General features: G+C 38.1%; 2 protein-coding genes across 8 annotated transcripts; both read left to right on the forward strand.

Annotated features, from left to right (window-relative positions):
* The first annotated feature begins 580 nt into the window (after positions 1 to 580).
* On the forward strand, positions 581 to 18,043 carry LOC104210522 (AMP deaminase). The gene is made up of 20 exons (XM_009759438.2): positions 581 to 1,147; positions 5,771 to 5,928; positions 6,195 to 6,363; positions 7,384 to 7,562; positions 7,699 to 7,750; positions 7,885 to 8,012; positions 8,090 to 8,269; positions 8,355 to 8,422; positions 8,525 to 8,667; positions 10,940 to 11,001; positions 11,716 to 11,829; positions 12,512 to 12,652; positions 14,446 to 14,598; positions 15,195 to 15,248; positions 15,328 to 15,438; positions 15,518 to 15,691; positions 15,768 to 15,848; positions 16,610 to 16,708; positions 17,078 to 17,202; positions 17,390 to 18,043. Exons 1-19 carry the CDS (start codon positions 751 to 753, stop codon positions 17,144 to 17,146), a joined length of 2,532 nt encoding a protein of 843 aa, XP_009757740.1. The 5' UTR covers positions 581 to 750; the 3' UTR covers positions 17,147 to 17,202; positions 17,390 to 18,043.
* Positions 18,044 to 19,738: 1,695 nt separating this feature from the next.
* Positions 19,739 to 24,792, forward strand: LOC104210523 (uncharacterized). Of its 7 annotated transcripts, none has more exons than XM_070151044.1 (5): positions 19,739 to 19,939; positions 20,528 to 20,604; positions 20,718 to 20,777; positions 22,513 to 24,203; positions 24,291 to 24,792. In XM_070151044.1, the coding sequence occupies exons 4-5, from the start codon at positions 22,550 to 22,552 to the stop codon at positions 24,704 to 24,706; spliced, it is 2,070 nt and encodes a 689-aa protein (XP_070007145.1). In that variant the 5' UTR covers positions 19,739 to 19,939; positions 20,528 to 20,604; positions 20,718 to 20,777; positions 22,513 to 22,549; the 3' UTR covers positions 24,707 to 24,792. The 7 variants fall into 7 exon arrangements, with proteins under 7 accessions (XP_070007145.1, XP_070007146.1, XP_009757741.1 ...); XM_070151045.1 differs by having other exon boundaries at positions 22,521 to 24,203; XM_009759439.2 differs by lacking the exon at positions 20,718 to 20,777.
* The last annotated feature ends 548 nt before the right edge of the window (positions 24,793 to 25,340 follow it).

Below are 25,340 nucleotides of genomic sequence, written 5' to 3' on the forward strand. Positions count from 1 at the left end.
AGTAGGGGCTATTTATCATTCAAATTCTTTTTCCATGAATAAAATAGCCTATAAATAAATATCGAGAGAAGATTAGCTATCATAAATACATTCAACTTTCACAAACATCCTTTTCTAAATAAATTTGAAAAGAACTTTTTCCTAATGTTGTTCAAAGGTTTAAAACAACTAGTTACTCCGGTTCATAATAAGTGACCAGTTTCCTTTTAGCACATCCATTAAAAAAAATACTAAATTCTATACAAAAATACCTAGTATGACTAAACAACCCTTATTAAATATTGGTCACATAGTTATAGTGAGGAGTGAGAATTTTTTTTAGGAATATGCATATAAGGGTAAAAGAGTAAAAATAAATTTAATTTGTTCTTGATTGCCTAAGTGAACACTTATTTTAAATCAAAATAAAAAAATAAACTGATCACTTATTGTGAAGGTAGCATATCATCGACTCTTTAAAAACTCCTCTAACTTTATTTTCTACACTTTTCATTCCCGTTTCAATAGTTTAATCGAAAACAATTTACCGCATCGCATAAGGGAATGGTCCTATAATGTGCTCTATCTTATTCCACCCAACTCACTTTCTCCCTATAAATACTCTTCTCCAGCTTCCCTCTTCTCTTCCAAAGGAGAACACACTTTTCTCAGTCTCTACTATTCAGTAGGTTTTCTCAGTTTCAAAACAACAGTTGTAGCATACAAAATTACCACAGCAAAACAAATTCTCTAAGTTTCGAGAAGGAAAAAATGGATGCATATACAGTTCACCTAGCGATGGCGGCACTAGTCGGAGCATCGCTAGTGGCGGTATCGGCGTATTATATGCACCGTAAAACCCTAAATCAGTTATTAGAGTTTGCGAAAACGATAGATAGGGATAGGGACCGGGATGACGTGGCGACGACGGAGGACGTCGACGGTGAAGAGGCAGAGAAGCATTTGAGGAAGTACGGCGGTGTTGCTGCGGAGAAGCGTCGGAATCATAGCCGGAGGAAAGGGAGTAATGGATATTACCGCCGTGCTTCAGCTTCGTTGCCCGACGTGACTACGGCGACTTCCGGCGAGGTTGAGGAAAACAGGAATGGTCCTGTACACGTGGATTCTATTCCGGTCGGTTTGCCTAGGCTTCACACGCTTCCTGAAGGTATGTGATAGAATTAAAGTTATATGCACGGACAGTGTAGTCAATTTTTTAAAGTAGCAATGTAATTTAACCTGTTCTAACTGGTTAATTACCATTTATTAAAGATTACTATTAATCAGTGCTATTAAAGCGAGTTACCAGCGATTAACTTTTGAGTGACCTAATAGTGTAAATTTACACAGTCAGTGCACTTAAGGATTAAAATTATATGCTTTACTGTATCTCTATTCACTCAATGCTTTTAAAGTGGGAATGCCTGCAATTATCTTTTAAATGGACCTAATAGGTGTAAATATTTTTTACACCGTCACTGCAGAAACTTGATAAGGATAAACCTTATACTTATTTAATGTACTGAATATATGTTTGCTATGGTATTTCCAGACAGTGTAGTAACTTGTTTTTGTCTTCAGAAATTGATCATTTTGAATTATGATACCGTGGAGAAAAACTATCAGTTACCTAATATTCAAATGAGAAAAGAATCTTTGGCTTGATTTGAAGACGTACATGCTTGAAGCAGATGTGTCATTACAGTTATATATATAATAATAAGGCCAATAGGCCTCTTATAAAGTTGGTGAGTTTTAAATAATGGGTGGAATTAACAAGTTGGTCTCCTCATTAGGTCCTGATGTTTGGTGCTGGATATCTAGATACATGCTTTTAAAAAGTTAATTCATCTCTTAGTTTCCTTTCCAATTGCTGAGATATTTCATCTTTAAATTAAATCCGGACCCACTATTTCAGTTGGATAGAAATGACGGTGCATTATTAGGTTAGGGACAAAGGAAAGGAATCTTTTTTGTTCTGATTTCTGTTTTAACAATATATAATAGAGTGGGAGGGATGTAGAGAATAGAGATATAGATGACCTTACTAATTTGGCATTAAAGCATAGGTTGATCGATTGTAAATTTCTTATTACTCACGTTTAGCGCCAAGAAGGTGCTGATTATGTATACAGTTGTATAAAGATGGCATCTCCTATTGATAAGAGAGGTTAGATCAAGCAGAGAGCTCCCTCCACCTCTTAACCTTGAGGGTGGGCTTCGAGTCACTAAAGGGACAAAGTGGGGAACACGATTGACTCTCAGGAAGGAGGGTTTGGGTGGAGTAGATCTAGGTTACCAATAAATTACTGCGTAGGGAAGTAACAAGAAAAAAAAAAAAAGGAAACTATCTCTGTCATGTGCAACATTTAGTTTATCCCAAAATAGAAGATATGCTACAAAGGTATTTTTAGATTATACAAAGATCTTATTCATTCTTCAAAGTATAAATTGTTCCTTTTTCTTCATAAGAGCAGTATAATGCATACAAGGAATGCCAGTCCAAGTTTTCCTGTTGTCTGAATTCTGCTGCCCTTCCAATCACAAAAAAGATTGCCTAAAGGCATTAGGCGTTACCTACTTGGGTTCAAAGAGTTTCAAGCACATGACAATGCAGAAATAAATGGTTGACCTTTTACAAACTTTTTTTTTTCACACCTGATTTTGATCTCCTTCAACAAATTATCTTGGATAAGATAGGCTTCATGTAATAATCCACCCAAAACATGCAACTCTTTGGGGAGCCTTGATTTTCCTAAGCATTTCTCATGGCCAAACATTCCTGTTGTTGCTGGACCAAGTGTACCCAGATTTACTATGCGGAACCCTGTGCTATCCTCTGGTTTACTCGATAGCAGGATTATCATAATTTTTTGGGAATTTCCTCCTAAGTTTTAAGTGACAAAAAGGAGTTGTACATCCAGGCGTGTCCTGCGCATTGTGCAAATTTTTCTCAATATACTAGGTGTTCAGATGGGAGTGATAGGAAATGACTCTACAACAACAACAAACCCAGTATATTCCCACAAGTGGAGTCTGGGGAGGGGAGTGTGTACGCATACCTTACCCCTACCTAGTGAAGGTAGAGAGACTGTTTCCAATAGACCTTTGGCTTAGAAAGAGTGAGAAGAAGAAGGGGAAGAAAAGGAAGAAGACGCCAGGGGAAGAAAGAGAAAAGGGAAGGGGGGGGGGGGAGAATTAATAGTACTAAACACTAACAACAAGAAATACGATAACAGAAGCAAACTAAATCACATGACGAAGTAATGATCTACTAAAGCATAAGAAGGAACTTGAGTGCTTCCAAAATAACTGGTAAGAAAAGGAGAAACTTACAACTACCTACTACCTTTCTACCCTTATCCTCGACCTCCATACCTTTCCATCAAGGGTCATGTCCTCAGTAAGCTAAAGCCGCGCCATATCATGTCTAATCACCTCTCCCCAATACTTCTTTGGCCTACCTCGACCTCTTTTCAAACCTGCCATGGTCAGCCTCTCACATCTCATAACAGGAGCATCAATGCTTCTCCTCTTTACGTGCCCGAACCATCTCAGCCTCGACTCTCGCATCTTGTCCTCCACGGAGGCCACTCCCACTTTGTCCCGAATAGCTTCATTCGTAATCTTATCTCTCCTGGTATACCCACTCATCCTTCTCAACATCCTCATTGTTACTACTTTCATCTTCTGCACATGTGAGTTCTTAATTGGCCAACGCTCTGCCCCATATAACATAGTTGGTCGGACCAACACTTTTTAAAATTTGCTTTTAATTCTTGGCGGCACATTCCTATCACAATAGACGCCGGACGCAAGCCTCCATTTCATCCATCCCGCTCCATTGCGATGTGCGACATCCTCGTCAATCTCCCCGTTACCTTGGATAATAGACCTGAGATACTTGAAACTATCTTTCTTGGGGATAACTTGAGTATCAAGCTTCACATCCACTTGTGACTCATGAGCCCCGTCACTGAATTTGCACTCTAAGTATTCTCTCTTAGTCCTGCTCAACTTGAAACCTTTAGACTCCAAGGTATGCCTCCAAACCTCCAACCTTGCGTTGACCTGGCTTCCGTCTCGTCGATCAACACGATATTATCGGCAAATAGCATGCACCATGGCATTTCCCCCTGTATCTGCTGTGTCAGCACGTCCATCCTCAAGGCAAATAACAACGGGCTAAGAGCTGATCCCTGGTGCAGCCCCATAACAATTGGAAAGTGCTCCGAGTCCCCTCCCACGGTTCTCACCCGAGTCTTAGCACCATCGTACATATCCTTAATCACCCTAGTGTACGCTACTGGAATGCCGCTAACCTCCAAACACCTCCACAAAACTTCCCTCGGCACTTTATCATACGCTTTTTCAAGGTCGATAAACACCATGTGCAAGTCCTTTTGCCTTTCCCTATACTGCTCCACTAATCTCCTCACCAGATGAATAGCTTCAGTAGTCGAGCGCCCCTGCATGAATCCGAACTGGTTCTCGGAAATAGACACGCTCCTCCTATTCTGACTTCCACCACCCTCTATTATTAAGATTTTTAACGATATCTAATATGTCAAAGTAGCGGCATGTAAAATCGATGAATTGGAAATCATGTTACAGCATAACAGTCAATGAAGGTGGAGTGGTTCATGGGAGATCATGGTTCAAATCCCATCCTAGAAAAAAAAAAGTTTGGTGATTTCTTCCTATGTGTGAGTGTTGTTGGACAGAGTTACCCCATGCTTACGTTGCTGGAAGATAACAGGTCACCGGGGTGTACTAGTCAAGGTGCTCGGAAATTGGCCTGTACACCATGAAAATGTACCAATACACTGCATTTATCAAAAACCAATAAAAGAGAAAAACACATAAAAAATTTAAAATGCACTCCTTTTTGATTTAGCTGAATCCTTTCATTATTTGGCTATAACCAAGGCAAAGGAATTATTGATCACAAAAATTACTTGATCTTCAAACATCTTTTTATCTTACTTCTATAAAAAAAAAGTAAGACCCCCCCCTCCCCCCAAAAAAAAAACAAAAACAAAAGAAACAACAAAATATCTGTCTTGGAGATGCAGGTGCTAGTTGCCGTTCAACATGCTATGAACTCTCAAAGTTACAATGCATTCCCCCCCCCCCCCCCCCCCAAGCATCACGTATCTTTGGTAAAGAAGAGACCGAAAAGCAAAACAAGTTGCTCGTGACAATTGCTATGGGGTATAGAATGGCAAGGAATTATCCTTTTTTATAACAAAAGATTTTCAGTAGCACCAACATCTTATGGTCAAGTGAAATGTTAATAACCCAAACTTTTATTCAAGTGCAGTAGGAGTTTACATGGCTATACATATTGTTTCAGTACAACCTATGTACTGATCTTTTAATATACACAATATGTTACCTATCTCAAAAAAAAAAAAGTTTACATGGCTATACTTGCAGATATATGGATAATGCTCATATTGATACAGTCATGACCTTGTTTGACAGTACTTGAGACAGTATTTAAGTGGAATCTGAGAAGGGAGAAATTTGCCTTGACCGTGCTCTGGTTATGATCAAACTGTGTGCATCATTTGTTTCATAGAGTAGCTGGCTGTAGTAAAATTGTTTTCTTTGACAACTTTTGCCATGAAAGATCTCGTTCAACTATAAGTGCATGTTTTTGTATTTGATTCTTTCATTTGCTTTGATTCCAGAAGTTTACAAAATGTTGCTTATTTTCTCTCTTCTTTGATTAGAACTGATTTCTAAGTTTACCATGAAGGGTGACGTTCACTTTTTATTTTTAAAGGGAAATCGAGATCCGCACATTCTCTGAGACCTACTTCTCCCAAGTCTCCAGTTGCAAGTGCCAGTGCATTTGAAAGTATAGAAGGATCAGACGAGGAAGACAATTTGACTGACAATGCTAAACTCGACACTTCATATCTACACACCAATGGGAATGTGGTACTACTGGAATATTCAAACTTCTAATTCCTCCATTTTCCTGAACTCCCACACCACTCCTCCCCCCCCCCCCCAAATATATAAAAAAGAAGGAAAAAGCCATCATAAATGGTGCTTTTTGAGTCTAGTATATTACTTATCATTGAAAAATATACTTTAAGGGTCATAATGACTGCTAGGACACTTTCACTATCTTCTTCATGAACATAACATTATTCTGATAACTTCTGTAGAATCTTATAACTATTTGCTAAATTGTTAAACAGGGCCCAGATGTCAATGGGGATCAAATGGCGATGGCTGCACCAAGTATGATTCGCACGCACAGTGTATCTGGTGACCTGCATGGTGTTCAACCTGATCCAATAGCTGCAGATATTCTAAGGAAAGAGCCGGAGCAAGAAACATTTGTACGACTGAAGATATCTCCTGGTGGTAATGCCCTTTTCGTATTCCAGTCCTTGTCATGCTACTGACTGTTCTTAAACAACTGTGTTTATTTGAATCTTGGAGACAAGGAAATAGAATTTTGGTATTCAGAGAAAGCAAAATAACACTGAGCGAAAGCCTAAAATTTTACATTTGCTTGTTTTAGAGTCTTGCTGCTGTGCATCATTTCAACTTGTTCATCTGTATCCTAAAGCATGTTACAGTTAGTTTATTACTCGAAGCATCTTTCAAAGGAAGTTTTTCAAAAAAAAAAGAAATTTCTGTTCTCTCTCTCCATTTACTTTGAGATTGAAGTATCAATTAGATATGGATGAGTTCGGTGCCAACATGCCTATACCAGGTGAAACAATGCTCATAACTGAACGTGGAAGAAAAAATAGAGGGAAATAACTTGTGTTGCCCATGAGACACTTTCCTATAAAAATATAAACAGCTTCCATATCATGCTGCATAGCCCAGATCACGAAGGGCAAGATTAAGATTCTTTGACTAATACCTTGTCTCCTCCATTCTATAGTGGCTGATCTAAATTGGCTATTTATTTCCTTCTTGGTTCTCTAAATATACCTTGCACGACCCGGTGAAACTGGGAAACCATGATGCTCATCTACATTGTCGTTACATTTTTTTCTTTCATTGGATAAGCTATGTTGATGCTCTGTATAATTGTTTTTTAGCAACAAATTAGTGCACAATGTGCAGCCTGAAACTTAATGCACTGTTTTGCCAATTTGGAGTGTTTATGCAGGTGTGAGGAGTATTATCTCGCTATGTTTCTTGCTGGAAATATAATCTCTTTGAATCATGCTTCAAATCTTGGATCTTGTTACCCAGGGTTTACTCCCCCCCATCCCCCCACCCCCACCCCCACCCAAAAAAAAAAAAGAGAAAAAGGAAGTATACTTTATATATTCTAGCTTTTTCTGATCTGTGAAAAAGTAGAGATTTCTCTTGGATCTGTTAAGGTTCCTGCATCCCTTAAATTTTTGTTCGTACTATTTCTAGAGACACCATCTGCCGATGAAGCGGAGGTTTATCGGAACATACAAGCATGTCTTGAACTGAGACGAAGTTACGTATTCAGGGAGGCTGTTGCTCCTTGGGTGAAGGAAGTAATTTCTGATCCAAGCACCCCAAAGCCAAATCCAAATCCATTTGAATTCACTGCAGAAGGAAAATCTGATGTAAGCACAACTATCTATTTTAATGCTAGAGCTTTGTGGTACATGTGTGCTACTGATTTTATATTTTTTGGAACAAATATTACGCGTTCTATTACTCATAACTTTCTATTAATGAACTTCTTGATTACTTCTGCAGCATTATTTTCAGATGGAAGATGGAGTTGTTCATGTATATGCAAATAAAGATTGTAAGCTTAGAAGCTCTTGCCTGCTTCATTTTTTCCCCAACGTTTTTAAGTTCTGAAGGCCTATCTAACTCCTGTTTATTTACTCTTAATGTCTGCCACCCCCTTTTCTCCCTCCCCCTTTGCACTTGGACCAGCGAAAGAGAAACTTTTTCCTGTTGCTGATGCTACGACCTTTTTCACCGACTTTCATCACATCCTTAAAGTAATAGCAGCTGGGAATATCAGAACTTTATGTCACCATCGCCTAGTGCTTCTGGAACAAGTATAAACCTCTAGGCTTGCATTTCTTTCAGATTATATGATATGTTATTTTTGTTATGACGCTTACATTTTATCCAGAAATTCAATCTTCATTTGATGCTCAATGCGGATCGAGAGTTCCTTGCTCAGAAAAGTGCACCTCATCGTGACTTCTACAATGTGAGGAAGGTTGATACCCATGTTCATCACTCAGCATGCATGAATCAGAAACATTTGTTAAGATTTATCAAGTCAAAGTTGAGGAAGGAGCCAGATGAGGTAATTTTCTGTTTGAATTTCTTTGCTGATGTGTGCTTCAGCTTTCCAATTTCATTGGGCAGCTAAAGCAGTTTATTTTCTTCAGGTTGTGATATTTCGTGATGGAACATATATGACCTTAAAGGAAGTCTTTGAGAGCTTGGATTTGACCGGGTAAGGAATAAGTTTCTAGGAGTTGGTGCTTGAAAGAGCATGTGAGATGACCTAGCTATTAACATTATTTCTGATGCCATTGTTTACTTTCTCTTTAAAAAGGTATGATCTCAATGTTGACCTATTAGATGTTCATGCTGACAAGAGCACCTTTCATCGTTTTGACAAATTTAACCTCAAGTACAATCCATGCGGTCAAAGTAGGCTGAGAGAGATTTTTCTCAAGCAGGATAATCTTATACAAGGTATGCTTTATGTATCTTTTAGATGGTCTTTCTAGTTGACCCTTCCATCATCATTGTAATCATCTTCTATAAAATCAAGTAGAAGTTGGGATATGGTTTCAATGTTATCAAGCATATATCCTAATCCCTAGGCTGCATGAACTTTTGTATGGGTAAGTATCTAAATGTGTATGAGTAAGTTTCTTGTATGGGTATGTTTCATTTTAGTGAATGACCATGTCAACTGGTCATGTCTGTTAAATATTCTGAAACCTATGTTGCTTGGACTCTCCGAAAATGTGGCCGGATACGTGTCGGATCCTCCAAAAGCAGTGCATTTTTGAAGGATCCGACACGGGTGCGGCTACAGTTTGGAGAGTCCGCGCAACATAGTTTGAAACATATGAACTTTGGTGATAAATGGATTGAATGGATCAACTATTGCATATCCACTGTTAGGTGTTCAATACTGATAAATGGGAACCCACGCGGTTTCTTCAAATCTCATAGGGGGCTGAGGCAAGGGGATCCACTATCTCCCTGCCTATTCACTCTGGTAATGGAAGCCTTTAGCATGATGCTAAAGAGGGCAGAAAATTTGGGCTGGATAAAAGGCATGAGTTTTGGGAGAATCGGTGCTGAAAAGGTTACTTTATCCCATATTTTATATGCTGATGACACCCTTCTGCTGTGTGAAACAGACAATGAGCAAATGCTTTTTCTTAGAGGGATTTTCAGCATTTTCAGCATCAATGTAGATGATTGCATAGAGGAACTAGCCGATATCCTGGGATGTAAGGTAGAGAATTTCCCCACTATTTATTTGGGATTTCCACTAGGGGCAAGAAGGAATGATCAAAGTATTTGGCAAGGTGTCCTTGACAGATGTGCTAATAAGCTTATTCCATGGAAGAAACAATATCTATCCTTTGGAGGCAGACTCACTCTTATTAACAGTGTATTAGATGGTATGCCTACCTACCTAATGTCCTTATTCTCAATGCCAGTTTCAGTGGAGAAAAAAATAAACTCATTGAGAAATCAGTTTTTATGGGATAATAATGTAGATAAGAAAAGAATTCATTTGGTGAAATGACAGGTGGTTCTCAGGGATAAGAAAGGGGGTGGGATGGGTGTGAGAAATTTGAAGCTGCATAATAAAAAAGTCTACTATTCAAATGGTTGTGGAGATATAGCTTGGTAGGTAAGGAAGTTTGGAAAAGCTGATAAATTCCATCTACGGGAAAGCAGGAAGGGTGGAGAACTGTAAATGGAGGAATATGGAAGGGCATAAGTAAGCATTGGGAAGAGTTTAGCAAGTTTACTAGATTAGATGTGGGAACTGGAGTAAAAATCAGGTTTTGGACAGATGTATGGGTTGGGTATGAATGCTTTAAAAATAAATTTCCTACTCTATTCAATTGCTCAACAAATAAGAATGGTACTGTTGCTGATTTTCATTCTAGTTCTGGTTGGCAGATTGTCTTCCGAAGGAATTTGAATGATTGGGAAATAGTAGAATTTTGCGAGCTGCTTCAGCAATTGAGATCAGTTTATATTGATCATGGTAAGAGGGATACTCTAATCTTGCTGGCAAGTAAAGACAAGAAATTCTCAGTCAAGAATTGCTACAGTATGTTGATAAAGCTGTCAGGACAGTGGGATACTTCTTGGCCATGGAGGATGATATGGAAGACAAAAGCTCCTGTGAAAGTAGCATGTTTTGGATGGGTCACCACCTGGGAGGCATGCTTAACTCAAAATAACTTGCAGAAGAGAGGCTTTTCCCTATGTAACAGATGCTACCTATGTCAAGTGGATCAAGAAACAGTTGAACATTTGTTCCTCCGTTGCAGATTTTCTAGAGAATGCTGGGAGTTATTCCTAAATATTTGTGGTATTGCATGGGTGATGCCTCAGAATGTGAAGGGGTTGATGGTAGGTTGGCAGCATCAGGTGATATCAAAAGAGATAAAGCAAATATGGAGCACTATCCCATTGTGCACCTTATGGACAATATGGCTCGAAAGGAACAAGGCTTGCTTTGAAGGACAGAGAGCTCCAATTGCTAGAATTAAGAGCATTTGTTTACAAAATTTGTATCTTTGGTGCAAATCAAGCCCACTAGTTAGTTCAGATCAGTACATGGATTTCTTGGAGTTGTTAGGAAGAAGATTGTAATAGGCTGTTTTTTGTTTCCTTGTTATCTTCTGTACCATCTTGGTACTATTCAATAAAATCTTTATCTTATCAAAAAAAGCTATTTAATAATGTTTTATGGTTTCTGTTGCAGGCCGTTTTCTTGCCGAACTGACTAAGCAAGTATTTTGTGATCTTGCTGCAAGCAAATATCAAGTAAGTCCATTTTTACTTATAACAGATAACTGTTACCCTCCTTTTTCTTTTTCTATTTTATCCTAATCTGTTCGGATGTACCTGGAAGCCCTTCTGTGAATTTAAAGATATATCCTGTCTGGAGTGACAGCAAAAAAACTACGATGATATTAAAGAGTAAGGGAAGAAAGATCTAGGAACTCTAAATAGTCGTTTGAAGAACAAGTTACATTTACGTACTCGTCACAAAGTTTTTTGAGATTTCACTGGCTTCTCTGGTTGCTTAATTATTGCAAAATGCAATCTTAAAGATCTTTGTGGGCTTAAAGGTGATTATTGTTATGCCTCAGTCCAACGTTTATTATTCAAGTTTGCGGTGCTGGCAGTGGCGAAGCCAGGAATTTTCTGAAGGGTGTTCAAACTTGAAATAAGTAAAAAAGAAATTCTGACAAAGGGTGTTCAATATATGTTATGTACCTCTAAAACCTAATATTTTACTTATATATGCAGTGTAATTTTCTGACAAAGGGTGGTGAATTGACCACCCTAACTTAAGTGTGGCTTCGCCCCTGGGTGCTGGCGATATGGTGTTTTTCCTATTGCTATTGAAACATGACAGGAACAACATTGTAGATTTGTTTAATAAGGAATGAAAAAGATTTCACTTGGTCGAGTCATGTTTTGTCTGCCCTTTTCATTTGGCAGGTCTTAATCTTTCTCGATTTTTGCTTTTAGATGGCAGAATACAGGATATCAATATATGGCCGAAAGATGAGTGAATGGGACCAACTTGCAAGCTGGATCGTAAACAATGAACTTTACAGTGAAAATGTTGTCTGGTTGATCCAGGTATGATGTAATATATGTAACTTTTTGTCAGCTGTCAAGTCCTAATAGGTCAACTTAAGCATTTTAGGCTGTCACGTCTTAACTAGTTGTTCACGAATTAGAGCTTGTACATCAATTTCCAAAAAACTTTAGGTGAGATATGTACAACTTAAAAGGAGGTGTGTGATTGTCATGATTTCTTTAAGCTATTGATAGGAGTACTCTTACAATAGGCATTATAGACTAGAGGTTGAAATTTACGTTTTGACTTGGAAAACTGATATTGATACATGTACTTTTTTGGGGAAAGACCAAAGGAGGTCTAAGTTGGTGTTAGAATATAGATGTGAATAAAATCAAATCTTACAGAGGTGGCTTTGCTCTAATGACTAAAATCCCTTATTCAATGAAAAGTCTGCTCTAATGACTAAAGTCCCTTATTCAATGAAAAGTCTGCTCTAATTATATCTTATAAATCAGTAAGAGATAGTCAAATACACTCTTAATTTTCAATCTTATGAATCTTGGTTTAGTCTGATTATTTTCAAACTAACACAAATTATCTTACTCCAGATCGTTTTAATCCTTTCAGTGGCTTAGTTTTATTTTTTACTTCCTTTTTAATGGTTGACCATTTGGTTTTCGTGTGCGCATTTTGATGTGGTAATATTATTCTTAAACTTCCTGCTTTCTTTGTCTCCAGCTTCCAAGACTATATAACATATACAAAGAAATGGGAATTGTAACATCATTTCAAAATATCCTAGACAACATCTTTCTGCCCTTGTTTGAGGTTACTGTGAACCCAGATTCACATCCTCACCTGCACATCTTCTTGAAACAGGTATGATTTACTAAACATTTGAATCCACCCTTTTATTGTTTTAAAAAAAAATGAAGACATCACATGCTTGGCCCAAGTTTGGTTGAAAATTGAAGATTTGGTTGTTTCAAGTTTAACCCACACTTGTGGTGCTGAATTCTAGGAAGTACTAAAACTGCTTGCTATGCTATCGTGTGCTGGGATGGAGTCGGATATGATCCAAGCGTTGACTATATTAGGGTGATTAAAGACATGTATGCTGGAGCTAAGACTCGGGTTAGGACAGTAGGAGGCGACTCTAAACACTTTCCAGTTATTACGGGGTTGCACCAAGGGTCTGCGCTCAGCCCATTCCTATTTGCCCTGGTGATGGATGCACTGACTCATCATATTCAAGGGGAGGTGCCATGGTGCATGCTATTTGCTGATGACATTATTCTAATTGACGAGACACGAGGCGGCGTCAACGAGAGGCTAGAGATTTGGAGACATGCTCTTGAGTCTAAAGGTTTCAAGTTGAGCAGGACGAAGACGGAATACCTCGAGTGCAAATTTGGGGTTGAGCCGACGGAAGCGGGAGTTGAAGTGAGGCTTGACTCTCAAGTCATTCCCAAGAGGGGTAGTTTCAAGTACCTTGGATCGGTTATTCAGGGGATCGGGGAGATTGACGAGGATGTCACACACCGTATAGGGGTGGGGTGGATGAAGTGGAGGTTAGCGTCGGGAGTCTTGTGTGACAAGAAAGTGCCACCGTTACTAAAAGGTAAGTTTTATAGAGCAGTGGTTAGGCCTGCCATGTTATATGGAACTGAATGTTGGCCGGTAAAGAACTCACACATCCAGAAGATGAAAGTAGCAGAGATGAGGATGTTGAGGTGGATGTGCGGGCATACAAGGATGGATAAGATTAGGAATGAAGATATTCGAGAGAAGGTGGGCGTGGCCCCCATGGAGGACAAGATGCGGGAAGTAAGACTCAGATGGTTCGGGCACATTCAGAGGAGGAGCACTGATGCACCGGTGAGGAGGTGTGAGCGACTGGCTGTAGTGGGCACGCGGAGAGGTAGAGGGCGACCTAAGAAGTATTGGGGAGAGGTGATCAGACAGGACATGGCGCGACTTAGGATTACTGAGGACATGGCCCTTGACAGGGAATTATGGAGGTCGAACATTAAGGTTGTAGGTTAGGGGAAAGTTGTGAATATTTCCACAGCACAATAGAGTGAGACTATCCAGTTAGGAGTTAGACTAAGAATGTCATTGGTCGTCTATTGATGCAGGGCTTTGCCTGCTAGTTTTTACTATACCAGCCATCTATTTCGTATTTCGTATTCTGTATTTCATATCTCTTATAAAGCTGTTATTTTATTATGCATTTTTATGGTACTAATATATCGTCTCTTGTTGCTTGTTTTTGAGCCGAGGGTCTCCTGGAAACAGCTTCTCTACCCTTCGGGGTAGGGGTAAGGTCTGCGTACATATTACCCTCCCCAGACCCCACTTGTGGGATTATAATGGGTCGTTGTTGTTGTTGTTGTTGTTGTTGTTGTTGTTTTCTGTTCCCTTCGTTCTGTGATATTGGGGCATTCATCTACGTGGCGGATATAAAATCTTGGTTGAGCCTATATATGTGATGAATAAAGTAGATGGTCTAAATGGTTATTGAGAAGGAGAAAGATACATAGCTGTGGTGGCATTTTTTTTTGATTTTAATCCACTCTTTTTGGATTGTTTACCACAATCATCACTTCTTATATTCTTAATTTTAATATGTTCTTCTTCATACTTTCACTTCTTGTTCTGTCATCTTAAAGGTTGTTGGATTGGATTTGGTGGATGATGAAAGCAAACCCGAAAGGAGGCCTACCAAACACATGCCTACACCTGCTCAATGGACCAATGCATTCAATCCTGCCTACTCATACTACGTGTACTATTGTTATGCGAACCTCTACACCCTGAATAAGGTTCGTAAGTTACTCCATTTCTATCTCCTCCTTTCCCCTTTGGTTCTGCCATCTTCACTTCCTTGTCTGATTGGAAACAAAGGATAGTGCTACAACCTATTTCGTAATGATCTCCAGTTGTGGTTGCTTTGGGGGAAAGATTGGTAAATGGATAGAGGGAGTTTTAATGTGAATAAACCAGAATCATATCCTTTGTGTTAGCACAACACATTTGTGGGGTGCTTATAACTAACGTTGCTGTTGCTTGAGAAAGACGGCGAAAAACTCATTTTTGAAGACTTAAAAACAAAACGAAGGTTGTTTAGAGTCTAGCAGCAGTCTCTCTTAGCTATCCTTGACTTTCAGATAAGATTCTATTTCTTTATGGATAAAAAAAAGCTCAATTCTTGTAATTACAGTCTATTTTTTTTGGTTGTTAAACGAAGTTGGGTGGTTACATATTACTCCCCGTCATTAGTAAATCCCATTTCCAGAGCTGTAGATTTGTCTACCGTAATACTATTAAAAGGATCTATCTACCACAATAATCTCGTTGATATTTTGCTTGTAAACGTTTCACACGTCGAGTTCTGACCCCATGCAAAATAACATCTCAGCTACGCGAGTCAAAGGGCATGACGACCATCAAATTCCGGCCACATTCTGGGGAGGTAGTCACTCAGGCTTATTGTAGTGTTCTTTAATTAATGAGTTTTTTTTGCTTGCTGATTAGATGATTTACATCTACAGGCTGGAGATATTGACCACCTTGCAGCAACTTTCTTAACAGCCCATAATATTGCTCATGGTATCAATTTGAGAAAGTCTCCTGTTCTCCAATACCTGTACTACTTGGCCCAGGTAATAAAGAAATTAAAGTGAATCTTGGTTAGCCATGTGTGTTATCTGGTCATCCATCATGACTTTTTTTTTTTGTCAGATTGGCTTGGCAATGTCTCCTCTCAGTAACAACTCTTTATTTTTGGACTACCATCGAAATCCTCTTCCCATGTTCTTCTTGAGGGGCCTGAATGTTTCTCTTTCAACTGATGATCCATTGCAAATTCACTTAACAAAAGAAGCCCTCGTTGAGGAATACAGTATAGCTGCTTCAGTGAGTATTTTAGTCTCTTGGCTGAAAGATTTATGATGTCACTTGGTCAAGGGGATTAATAGTTTTTGTCATGCAGGTTTGGAAGTTGAGCGCATGTGATTTATGTGAGATTGCACGTAATTCAGTATACCAGTCAGGCTTCTCCCATGCGCTAAAGGTTTGTGTATCTCCTTGAAAATTTAAATGCTGTTGGCATGATAATCTGCTCCCAGCTCTCAATATTCATCAAGCTCGTGTCCTTTTCCAATTGCTACCAAACTCCACTTTCACCTGTGTTCATTAATCTGTTGATGCGTTGTTTTCTTTTAAATCCCCGAGTTGCCTTATGTGAATTTGCTTTATTTACCTTTCTGTGAGACACAGAAGTCGAAAATTGGGTAAAGTATGACTGTGGATACCTGTGTGGCTGTATTCTAAGTCCATTTAGCAAATTTACCAATTCTAATCCAAAGTGTGTAGATCCCTATGGATGTATATCTCATGTCTATGTTTTATCTTGACCATATTGGTAGTAGAGTTTTATTAGGGGTTCCTTCCTATTCTTGACAGCCACTCTGCTCGGTTCTGTTTCTTGTTAGGATAAGCACCCGGAAACTTGTAGGTTCAGTGGTTAAATTGTTTTGTTGCGTTTCCTGTGTTCATTCTCTCTTCTTCTTTCCTTCTTTTTTTTTTTTGGGGGGGGGGGAGGAGGGGGGGTTCCATTTTACTACCCAGGCCTTAGTTTCCACACCAGTTGCATAGGCATTGACATCCCGCTTTGTGGCTTTGGAATTAACCACACTTTATGCATATTTGACTTGTTTATCTTCTATTGCATATCTTACCTAAATGGCTGGTGTGCTAATTCTACGGCGGGTATTTTGATGCTTGTGTTTTGTGGTCTTCTTTTCTGACATATTCCTCCACTTATATACATAGTCCCACTGGATTGGGAAGGAGTACTACATAAGAGGGCCAGATGGAAACGACATTCATAGGACAAATGTGCCTCATATCAGGCTCGAATTCCGCGATATGGTAAGTACTTATATCTAGGGAGTATATAATGTTCTCAATTTAGATTAGTCTGGTGGAGTATTGTGTTGATTTCTGCCTGTAAAAACCCTTTCTGGCTTCCATTTGTCCATATTTGCAGGAATTGTTTGTATCCAGAATCAGTACTTTTTTTTGAATATTTTCTTTTGTTTCATTTTACTAGAGTTTTCCGGCTTGTGGTATTGACAGAAGAATAGTGATCTCTGTTCTTGTTACTGTTTTTTTCTCGTTATTGTTGAAAATTATAAAACAAAATTTTCATATGTTGCACTGGATTTGATTGACATGAATCTTGGGTTTCTTTTAATAGTCAAACCCTGTATTTGACCTATAGAACTTCATTGTTCCTAGATATGGAGGGAGGAGATGCAACAGGTTTTTCTGGGCAAGGCTGTATTTCCTGCATTCGTTGACCCATGATCTGCAATGCTAATGCATTATCACGGGCTCTGGGTATCGATTCACAGTATCTGGAGGTAAGGAAACAATTTGAAGTCCTAGTTATCTCCATTAGTCATGACCTTTTTTTTTTTTTGAAAATAAAATCATAACATAAATCTCTTCAGAAACAAATTTCGAAATTAGCATGGTCAATCTTATATCATCATAGGGATTAGTCACGACTTGGAAGTATCAAATTAAGCAGTTTGCCTACTTGTGCAGAGTTGCCCATCCGGTAACTCAAGAAGCTTCTCCACCATGAGATATCTGGATTTTTGAAGCTGAGAGGGTGAAATTTTGGTATATGCTAAGAGCTTATTAGCCAAAGATGTGAAAGACCATTGGATATATATACTTGATAGTTCAGGAAGCAACTGGAGCTTAGAGCCTATAGCACAACCAGCAAGGCAGTCCGTCCACTATATACGGAAGCAAGCAACAACAGCCCGTGAATAAGGAGTTATGTATATCATGTGTGTCGTAGGTTACAAACTTCAGATGCATCGCAAGATGGAATTCTGAATGTTCCATGGTTCTGTTGTATCATATTTGACATCTTGGCTAAATAAAGAGTGCTTCCGCCCAATTTTCTTTACTTTTTCCCCTTTGGGTGAAGAGGTGAAGCTGTTGTGAGGGAACGAGGCGGAGTTGGGTTTTGATTTGTTAATGCACCACATATATTCGCATATGTATTTATTACGTGCTTTAGCAATATTGAGTTGGTTATATAATTCCTGAGCTATGTATTTGAGTTATTATAGTTTGATAGCACAAAGCCATGGCACTTTACTAGTAATAATTTTGAAGACTGTCTCCTCGAGTTGAGGCTTTGTCGGAACCGTTATTCAATGAATTAAGTAGTTGAAATTTTTTGCAGGGTGGATGTTTATAGTGTTCTTGCTCATGTAGTACTTTCATAATCCTTATTTTTCGTAATCTTTTATGTGAAAAATAGCAAGTGGGGATACTCAATTCAAAGGCAACCTCTATGACAACCTATGGATGAAGCATTCTTTGCTGAAAAGTGTTCGAAATGGTAAATGAGGAATTAGAGTGTATCCATGGAGAATAAGATGAAAATAAAGAACGAATGGAAAGTCATAAATAGAAGCGCGTTAAATTGCAACCATAAAGATAAACTAAATGTTATGTGTTTCATTTTGGTCTTTTTTTACCTGGTTAAAGAATGATAATAGTTGAAAAAAAATTCGTTTTAAATTTTCTAGAGTCGTAATGATCTTTTCGACACTTGTTCTTTTTAGTAAACGCAAGATTCTTGTGCCGCACCGTCTCGTTTACTTAAAACTGACCATCTTTGTCGTCGTCGTGTTTGTAAACATAATCGAATATAAATATTACTTCAATTTTTCTCTGTAACTACCAGTGAATGGCAACTACAATAGGCATGTTGATCTCATCGTTCCTCTACTAACTCATTACTTTTTATCTTGTATGTATCTTTTGTCGCTTAAAAAATTTGAATGTTATTTCACTTCATTTGTTGAACTTGTAAATCAAGAAAAATACTTTCTTTATTGTACTATAATCATCTAGTATCCCGGCACTTAGTGACAGATTAATTTAGATTCTCGCATATGCTCATTAAAGGGGAACATTATATCCACTATATCAAGGAGTAAGTTAAGAAAGGCATACAAACAGGTTAAGAGGCAAATTATTTGGTAAGAACGATCGCTTCCACCTTGCACTTGAAATGTTCGAATCTTGTATTCTTCTTCACTTCACTCCTCTCCTTTCTCTATTTTGTAATTGAAAATGTTAAGAGAGAAGTAGATCCTAAACTAAAGAAGGATAAGTAGTCAATTCCTGCTTGAATATTCCAGTGTTATATATTATCCCAATTTATAATTAATAAAGTTATCTCAGTTTTTGGCTAAAGGAAAAATAAAAAAAGAAAGAACACGCTAACGTCACGTCAGTCCGGGTGAACAAAAAAGAAAACGGAGAAGGGCTATTACTGTCCCTATACTATTGTATACTCATTAGTTATTTGTACCCCGTTAAAGGGTTACGGATCGAGTCGCGCTTGGGTTCAAATCGGGTGCAAAGATGGGTAACCAAAGGACAATTAAAATAAGAAAAGAAAAGAAAAGGGGTCGAGTGTCTTAAGATTGAGCCACGTGTCCGTTTCGACTGGGTTCATTGATGAGAGAGTACATTTACGAATAACCCTAAGGGATCGTTTGGTACGTGGACAAAATAATACCGAAATTGTAACTCGATACTAATTTATACCACATAAAAGATGGAATAATATAATCCCACAACTGGTGGTATAAAGTGGGATAAGATTTAAAATTATGTTTATACCTTGTTTGATTAAAGGTACAAATTTATCTTTGAATAAATTTATACCTCCAACCAAATAATGTACAAATTTAATAGCAACTCTTATCTCACCTAACACCTCGTACCAAAAACCACAGGGATAGAAAAAGTTGAATAGTATAACGGGGTACAAATAACTATCACGTTAGTCTGGACTAACATTTAAACTTTAAGTTACATTTGTTTTAACCTTTAAACTCTTCCCGTTATATTCATGAAAATGCCAATCCAGTTTTTGCAGTCAAAAGACAGGACACAAAATTTGAACCCTATATGAGGGTGAGAGTAACACATTGCAGTATTTTCTTGATTTCTCCGCAACCCCCTTTTCACAGAGTCCTCTTCAGCTTCATCACTCATACTTCTCTTCATTTTCCTCTCAGATGAAGTAAAAATGACTCTGCTTCTGCACTCTTGATTTTGGTAAAGAGTAACCCCTTTTATTCATCCTTTTTTGTTTTGTTTTACCTGTTAATCTTTTACTCTTTTTAGCTTTTATGCTATTATTTGCATGCATTTGCTTGTGATTTTACTCTGTTTGTGCTTGATTCTGTTGACTTTAGGTCATGAACTATTCTGCTTCTGCTCCTCTATCTGCTTTCATTTTCAGACCGTAGAATATTCAAAAAGAAATGAGGTCTTATTTTATGCAAAAACAAAAAGAAAACATAGGAGCTTTTAGTTTTTTCTTTTACCTTTATACATTTTCGCTAGGAGGTTACTTACACAGACATTTTTTTCCTTCAGAATTTCTAAATTTTTTCTTTTTTTACTTTTTCTTTTTCCCGTTTCTGTAAATTTTTACCCTTTTTATTTCTTTATTTTTTCATGAAGAATGAGCTCTAAGTTAGTTATTTGGTTTGCCATTGTTTTTTGTACTTTTAGACAAAAGAAAGAAATTAATAATGTCCTTAATAATATACCTTCTCCTTGAATTGGATGATCTCTGTCAGTAGCATTTTAAATTAAGAAAATGTCTCATTACGAAAGTGATGTTTTTTTTAATAATAGTGATGTTTAGGTCAGCTTGCGCGTATATCGACTAATTCCACTGAGTACCTGCTACCTCCTACCAACACCTGTATCAGGTAACTCTATCCACTAATGCTTGGACAAAGAACTAATGTAGAAAAATAAACTGTGTTACTTGTGAAAAAATAATGATAATAAACTTTGTGCTATTTTGAACTTGGAGAGACAGAAAAAGTTGCTATTGGTAGCAAGGGATGGTCAAACAAATAGAGCCAAATGAAGATGGAAAGTAAGTTTACAAAATTGGAAAGTAAGGAGTATTTGATAGATATAACGCTTCCAAACTGCATAATAATGCTCAGTTTTTTTTGTTTTTTGAATTTTTTTATAGTGGTAAGGCTTAGGAATTAGACAAGAGGGGTTGCTCTGATGGTAAGCAACTCCCACTTCCAACCGAGAGGTTGTGAGTTCGAGTCTCCCCAAGAGCAAGGTGAGAAGTTCTTGGAGGGAAGGATGCCGGGGGTCTATTTGGAAACAGTCTCTCTACCCTAGGATAGGGGTAAGGTCTGCGTACACACTACCCTCCCCAGACCCCACTAAGTGGGATTATACTGGGTTGTTGTTGTTGTTGTTGGTAAGGTTTAGGAAGATGGGTAGAAATTACATAGTGTATTCTTTTTGTCTCTAACAGGATTTGAACCTTATCTTCCATGGTTTTTACCCACTTCATTTCACTAGGCCACACCTTTTGGTGCGTATAATAGTACTTACCCAATCTCATTTTGGCCAAGTTGCTCCGACACGGCAGTTTAGGTGCCGCACCCGTGTCGACACGACACTAGTGTGGGTGTAGGTATGAGATTCGTATCGGATCTGGTCAAGCGATTTTGGGTACTTTGACCACGACGGATGGAAAAATTTGAGACGAGATACAATTTGATTCCTGCAACCAGAACCAAAATTAGGGTAAATTTGAAGAAAATAGCATACCTTATCTAGGAAATCAATACTTTACTTATCTACAACTTGAGAACAAAAAAGAATTCCACACTTTACAAGCTAATACGTAAGTATTCCAGAAAATTTCTCATAATTTAGAGTTATTTTTATATTTTTATTTCTCATAATGTTTATATTTTTATTTTTTTGAATTATTTTAAGCCGGATCCCCGCACCCGTATCGGTACTAGGATCCATATCCCCGAGTCTTAGAATTTACATCTCGAAGAATCTGACCTCTTGATTCGCTCCCGTGTCCGAGCAACTTAGCATTTCGGGTATAGCTCACATCAAGCATAATAAGGTTTTACATACTATCCTCTTGTTTGTTTATGTATGTGACTCTGTGTGCGCGGTTGTGTGAAAGGGATTTACTGATAGAAGTGTGAAAAAAGCCATTTTACTCGTACTTTCATACTGATGTCTTAATTAGATCTCATCTACAAAAGTTACGGTATTGTTTATGGCTTATGCTAATCTGTTGTATGCTTCTAGTGTCAATCTGTTATGCCACTAGACATTGTCTTTGGAGATTTTCTTAAACTTTTTCTCACATTAGCCTTCTTTTGCTGAGAAAAAGGTAAATAACACAATGAAAATGTAGTGTCAATTTTCCGTTTTGTGCTCTGCCCTTTTTCGTATTTAATGAGGTAGAACATTCATGAAAATTTCTTCCAATTTAGACAAAAATTGTTGAACCAATGATATAGTCTTCCTTTGGAGTATTAACGTAACCCCATGTATTTTTTTTAAATTTTTTAATGATGCCATGCTTCAGATTAAATTGGCACTTGCATTTTTCATTAGGATCAGGATTGATATTTGTTGCGTTTTCTGCACCACATTAAGTAAATAGGAATGAAGGGAGTTCGCTATTCACTTGGAACAAACTGTGTGGTTTATTTGGTCATTGTTTAACTAATATCAAGGGTCCTTATAAACTTTACACATTTATGGAATGGAAGTTATGTGTACTCTTCTGTTTTCACATTTTTAAGGAAGTCTTAACAACTCATGGATCATAGTTTTGCAGTTGAAGAACAGTCAATATAAATGTGAGATATGACTCAAGATCAAATTGATGTTCGTCAACATGGTGTAGCAGTTGATCAGAAGAAGCAAAAAATCAAGTGCAACTATTGTCATAAAGTTGTTTCTGGGTTTACCCGGCTTAAATACCACTTAGGAGGCGTTCGAGGAGATGTCACTCCTTGCTTGGAGGCTCCTACACTTGTCAAAGAAGCAATGAAAGCCGAGCTGCATGAGAAGAAAAACGGCAATTTGATCAAGGAGGTTGAGCAGCTTTACCACCCAAATCTTCCGTTGAAGCGGAACTGGTGCCCCCGAGAAGGTGATGGTGAACCAAATAAGACAGATCTCACTCAGTGTTCTGAAAATGGAAGTAAAAAGCATAATAGAGTGAATTCAAAAGTAGCTGGTAGTTCTGTTGTAGATTCATCCTCACGAGAGATTTCGAGATCTATAGGGAGATTTTTTTATGAAGAAGGAATTGACTTTGACGCTATTAGATCACCTAGCTTCCGGAAGATGGTAAAAGCCACCCTTAGTCCTGGGAAGACAATAATATTCCCAAGTTGTCACGAGTTGAAAGGGCGGATCCTTCAGGACGCAGTGGAAGAGATGCAACAATATGCAACGAAGATAAGAAATTCATGGGCAAGTACAGGATGTAGCATCTTGCTAGACGGATGGGTAGATTCAAAGGGTCGAAATCTGATTAATATCCTAGTTTACTGCCCAAGAGGCACCATTTACCTTCGGTCATCAGATATCTCATCTATCAATAACAATGTTGATGCCATGCAAGTGTTCTTCGAGGAAGTTATTGAGGAAGTTGGAGTTGAAAATGTGGTCCAAATAGTTGCATACTCGACAGCTGCTGCCTGCATGATGGAAGCAGGCAAGAAACTAATGGAAAAACTTAAGACAGTTTTTTGGACAGTAGATGCTTCTCATTGCATGGAACTTATGTTACAGAAATTCACAGCGATAGACACGATACAACAAGTTCTGGAGAAGGCAAAATCTCTGACACAATTTATTTACAGCAATGCTACACTCCTAAAGCTTCTGAGAGATGCTTGTCCTGATGAGCTAGTAAGCCCTTCAAAGATAAGGTCGATTGTGCCCTTCATGACTCTTGAGAACATTGTATCACAGAAAGAACACTTGATTAGGATGTTTCAGTCTTCTGATTCGAATTTGGCTTCCACAAGTGAGGGTAAAAGAATGTCAGAAATGGTCAAAGATGAATCCTTTTGGACTGAGGCTTTGATGGCTGTGAAGGCAACCATTCCCCTTGTGGAAATTATAAAATTGCTAAATAGTACTAATAAGCCACTAGTTGGTTTTATATATGACACAATAGATCAAGCTAAAGAGACAATCAAAAAGGAATTCAAAGAGAAGAAATCCCATTATGCAAGATTTTGGAAAGCCATAGATGACGTGTGGGATGAATACCTCCACAGTCATCTCCATGCTTCGGGTTACTTTTTGAACCCAAGCCTCTTTTATTCAAGTGACTTCTACACTGATGTGGAAGTTTCCTGTGGCCTTTGTTACTGTGTTGTTCGCATGACAGAAGATCGTCATATACAGGATAAGATCACGCTGCAAATTGATGAGTATCGCATGGGGAGGGGCACATTTCATTTTGGTAGCTTCAAAGAGAAGTTATCAAATATTTCCCCAGGTTTGTATGATTTTGCACTTTTTTTGTGCTATTTTTATCTTTCTCTGTAATTCGTTATGTTAACCTGGAAGTCATGGATGGCTGCAGCAATTTGGTGGTCACAATATGGTGGTCATTGTCCCGAACTGCAAAGGCTTGCTGTTCGAATCCTTAGTCAGACGTGCAATGGTGCTTCACATTATAGGCTAAAAAGGAGCTTGGTTGAGAAATTATTTACACAAGGGAGGAATCTGATAGAGCAGCAGAGGATGCGTGATTTGGTATTTGTCCATTGTAATTTGCAATTACAAGCTTTTGATCCAGAAGGAAGGAATGACATTACAGATGATGTCATTGATCCCATGGATGAGTGGATAGTTGGGAAAGGGCCTAATTTGATGTCTGAAAACACTGAACTGACATGGAAGAATTTAGACTTGGGAAGCAGAAAAGGTAATGGAAATTTTTGTGTGGAAGAACCTATTATTCATGTAAAGGAGGAAGAGGCAGATAATTGTATATAGAGTAGTAAATGTAAAGTGAAGTGACAATGAATCTTTCTTATGCTGAATTATGTTTACCTTTATTAATACAATGATATTTTGTTCTAGCTCTATGCTACCATACAGTGGCGGGTTAGAAATCTCCCCAAGGTTGTTCAAATTTGAAAGAAGTGAAAAACATTTCGGACAAAGAGTGTTCAATATGTGTATATACATCTAAAACGTAATATTTTACCTATATACACAATATAATTTTTCGACGAATTAACCACCCTTCTGTCCATGTGGCTTCGCCTCTGCTTCCATATGCTATGTTGTTTTGACTTCTAGCAACGGCATGATCTTCCACGTCTGGAGAGAGGCAAACCATCTAGACTTGCTATTTACTTCTATAAGACAGGAGATTTATCCAAGTCTTCTTCCTAATAAGGATTTTTTAACCTACTATGTGAAGACCTCGTAAGCGATGAAAGAACATGAAACCATTCTGTTTCAATAGAGGCACGAGAAACAGCTGGGTGTAATGAAGTAGGTAAAGTGGTTGGATTTTGCGAGATGTTCCAATCACTGCTGGATGTGATTCCAAGAGTCGACGAATGAATACCACACATAAGAGTCAAGACCAAGCTCCAATATAAAATGTTTAACCCATCCA

This window comes from Nicotiana sylvestris, chromosome 7 (genome assembly GCF_000393655.2).
Source record: "Nicotiana sylvestris chromosome 7, ASM39365v2, whole genome shotgun sequence".
Lineage (NCBI taxonomy): Eukaryota > Viridiplantae > Streptophyta > Magnoliopsida > Solanales > Solanaceae > Nicotiana > Nicotiana sylvestris.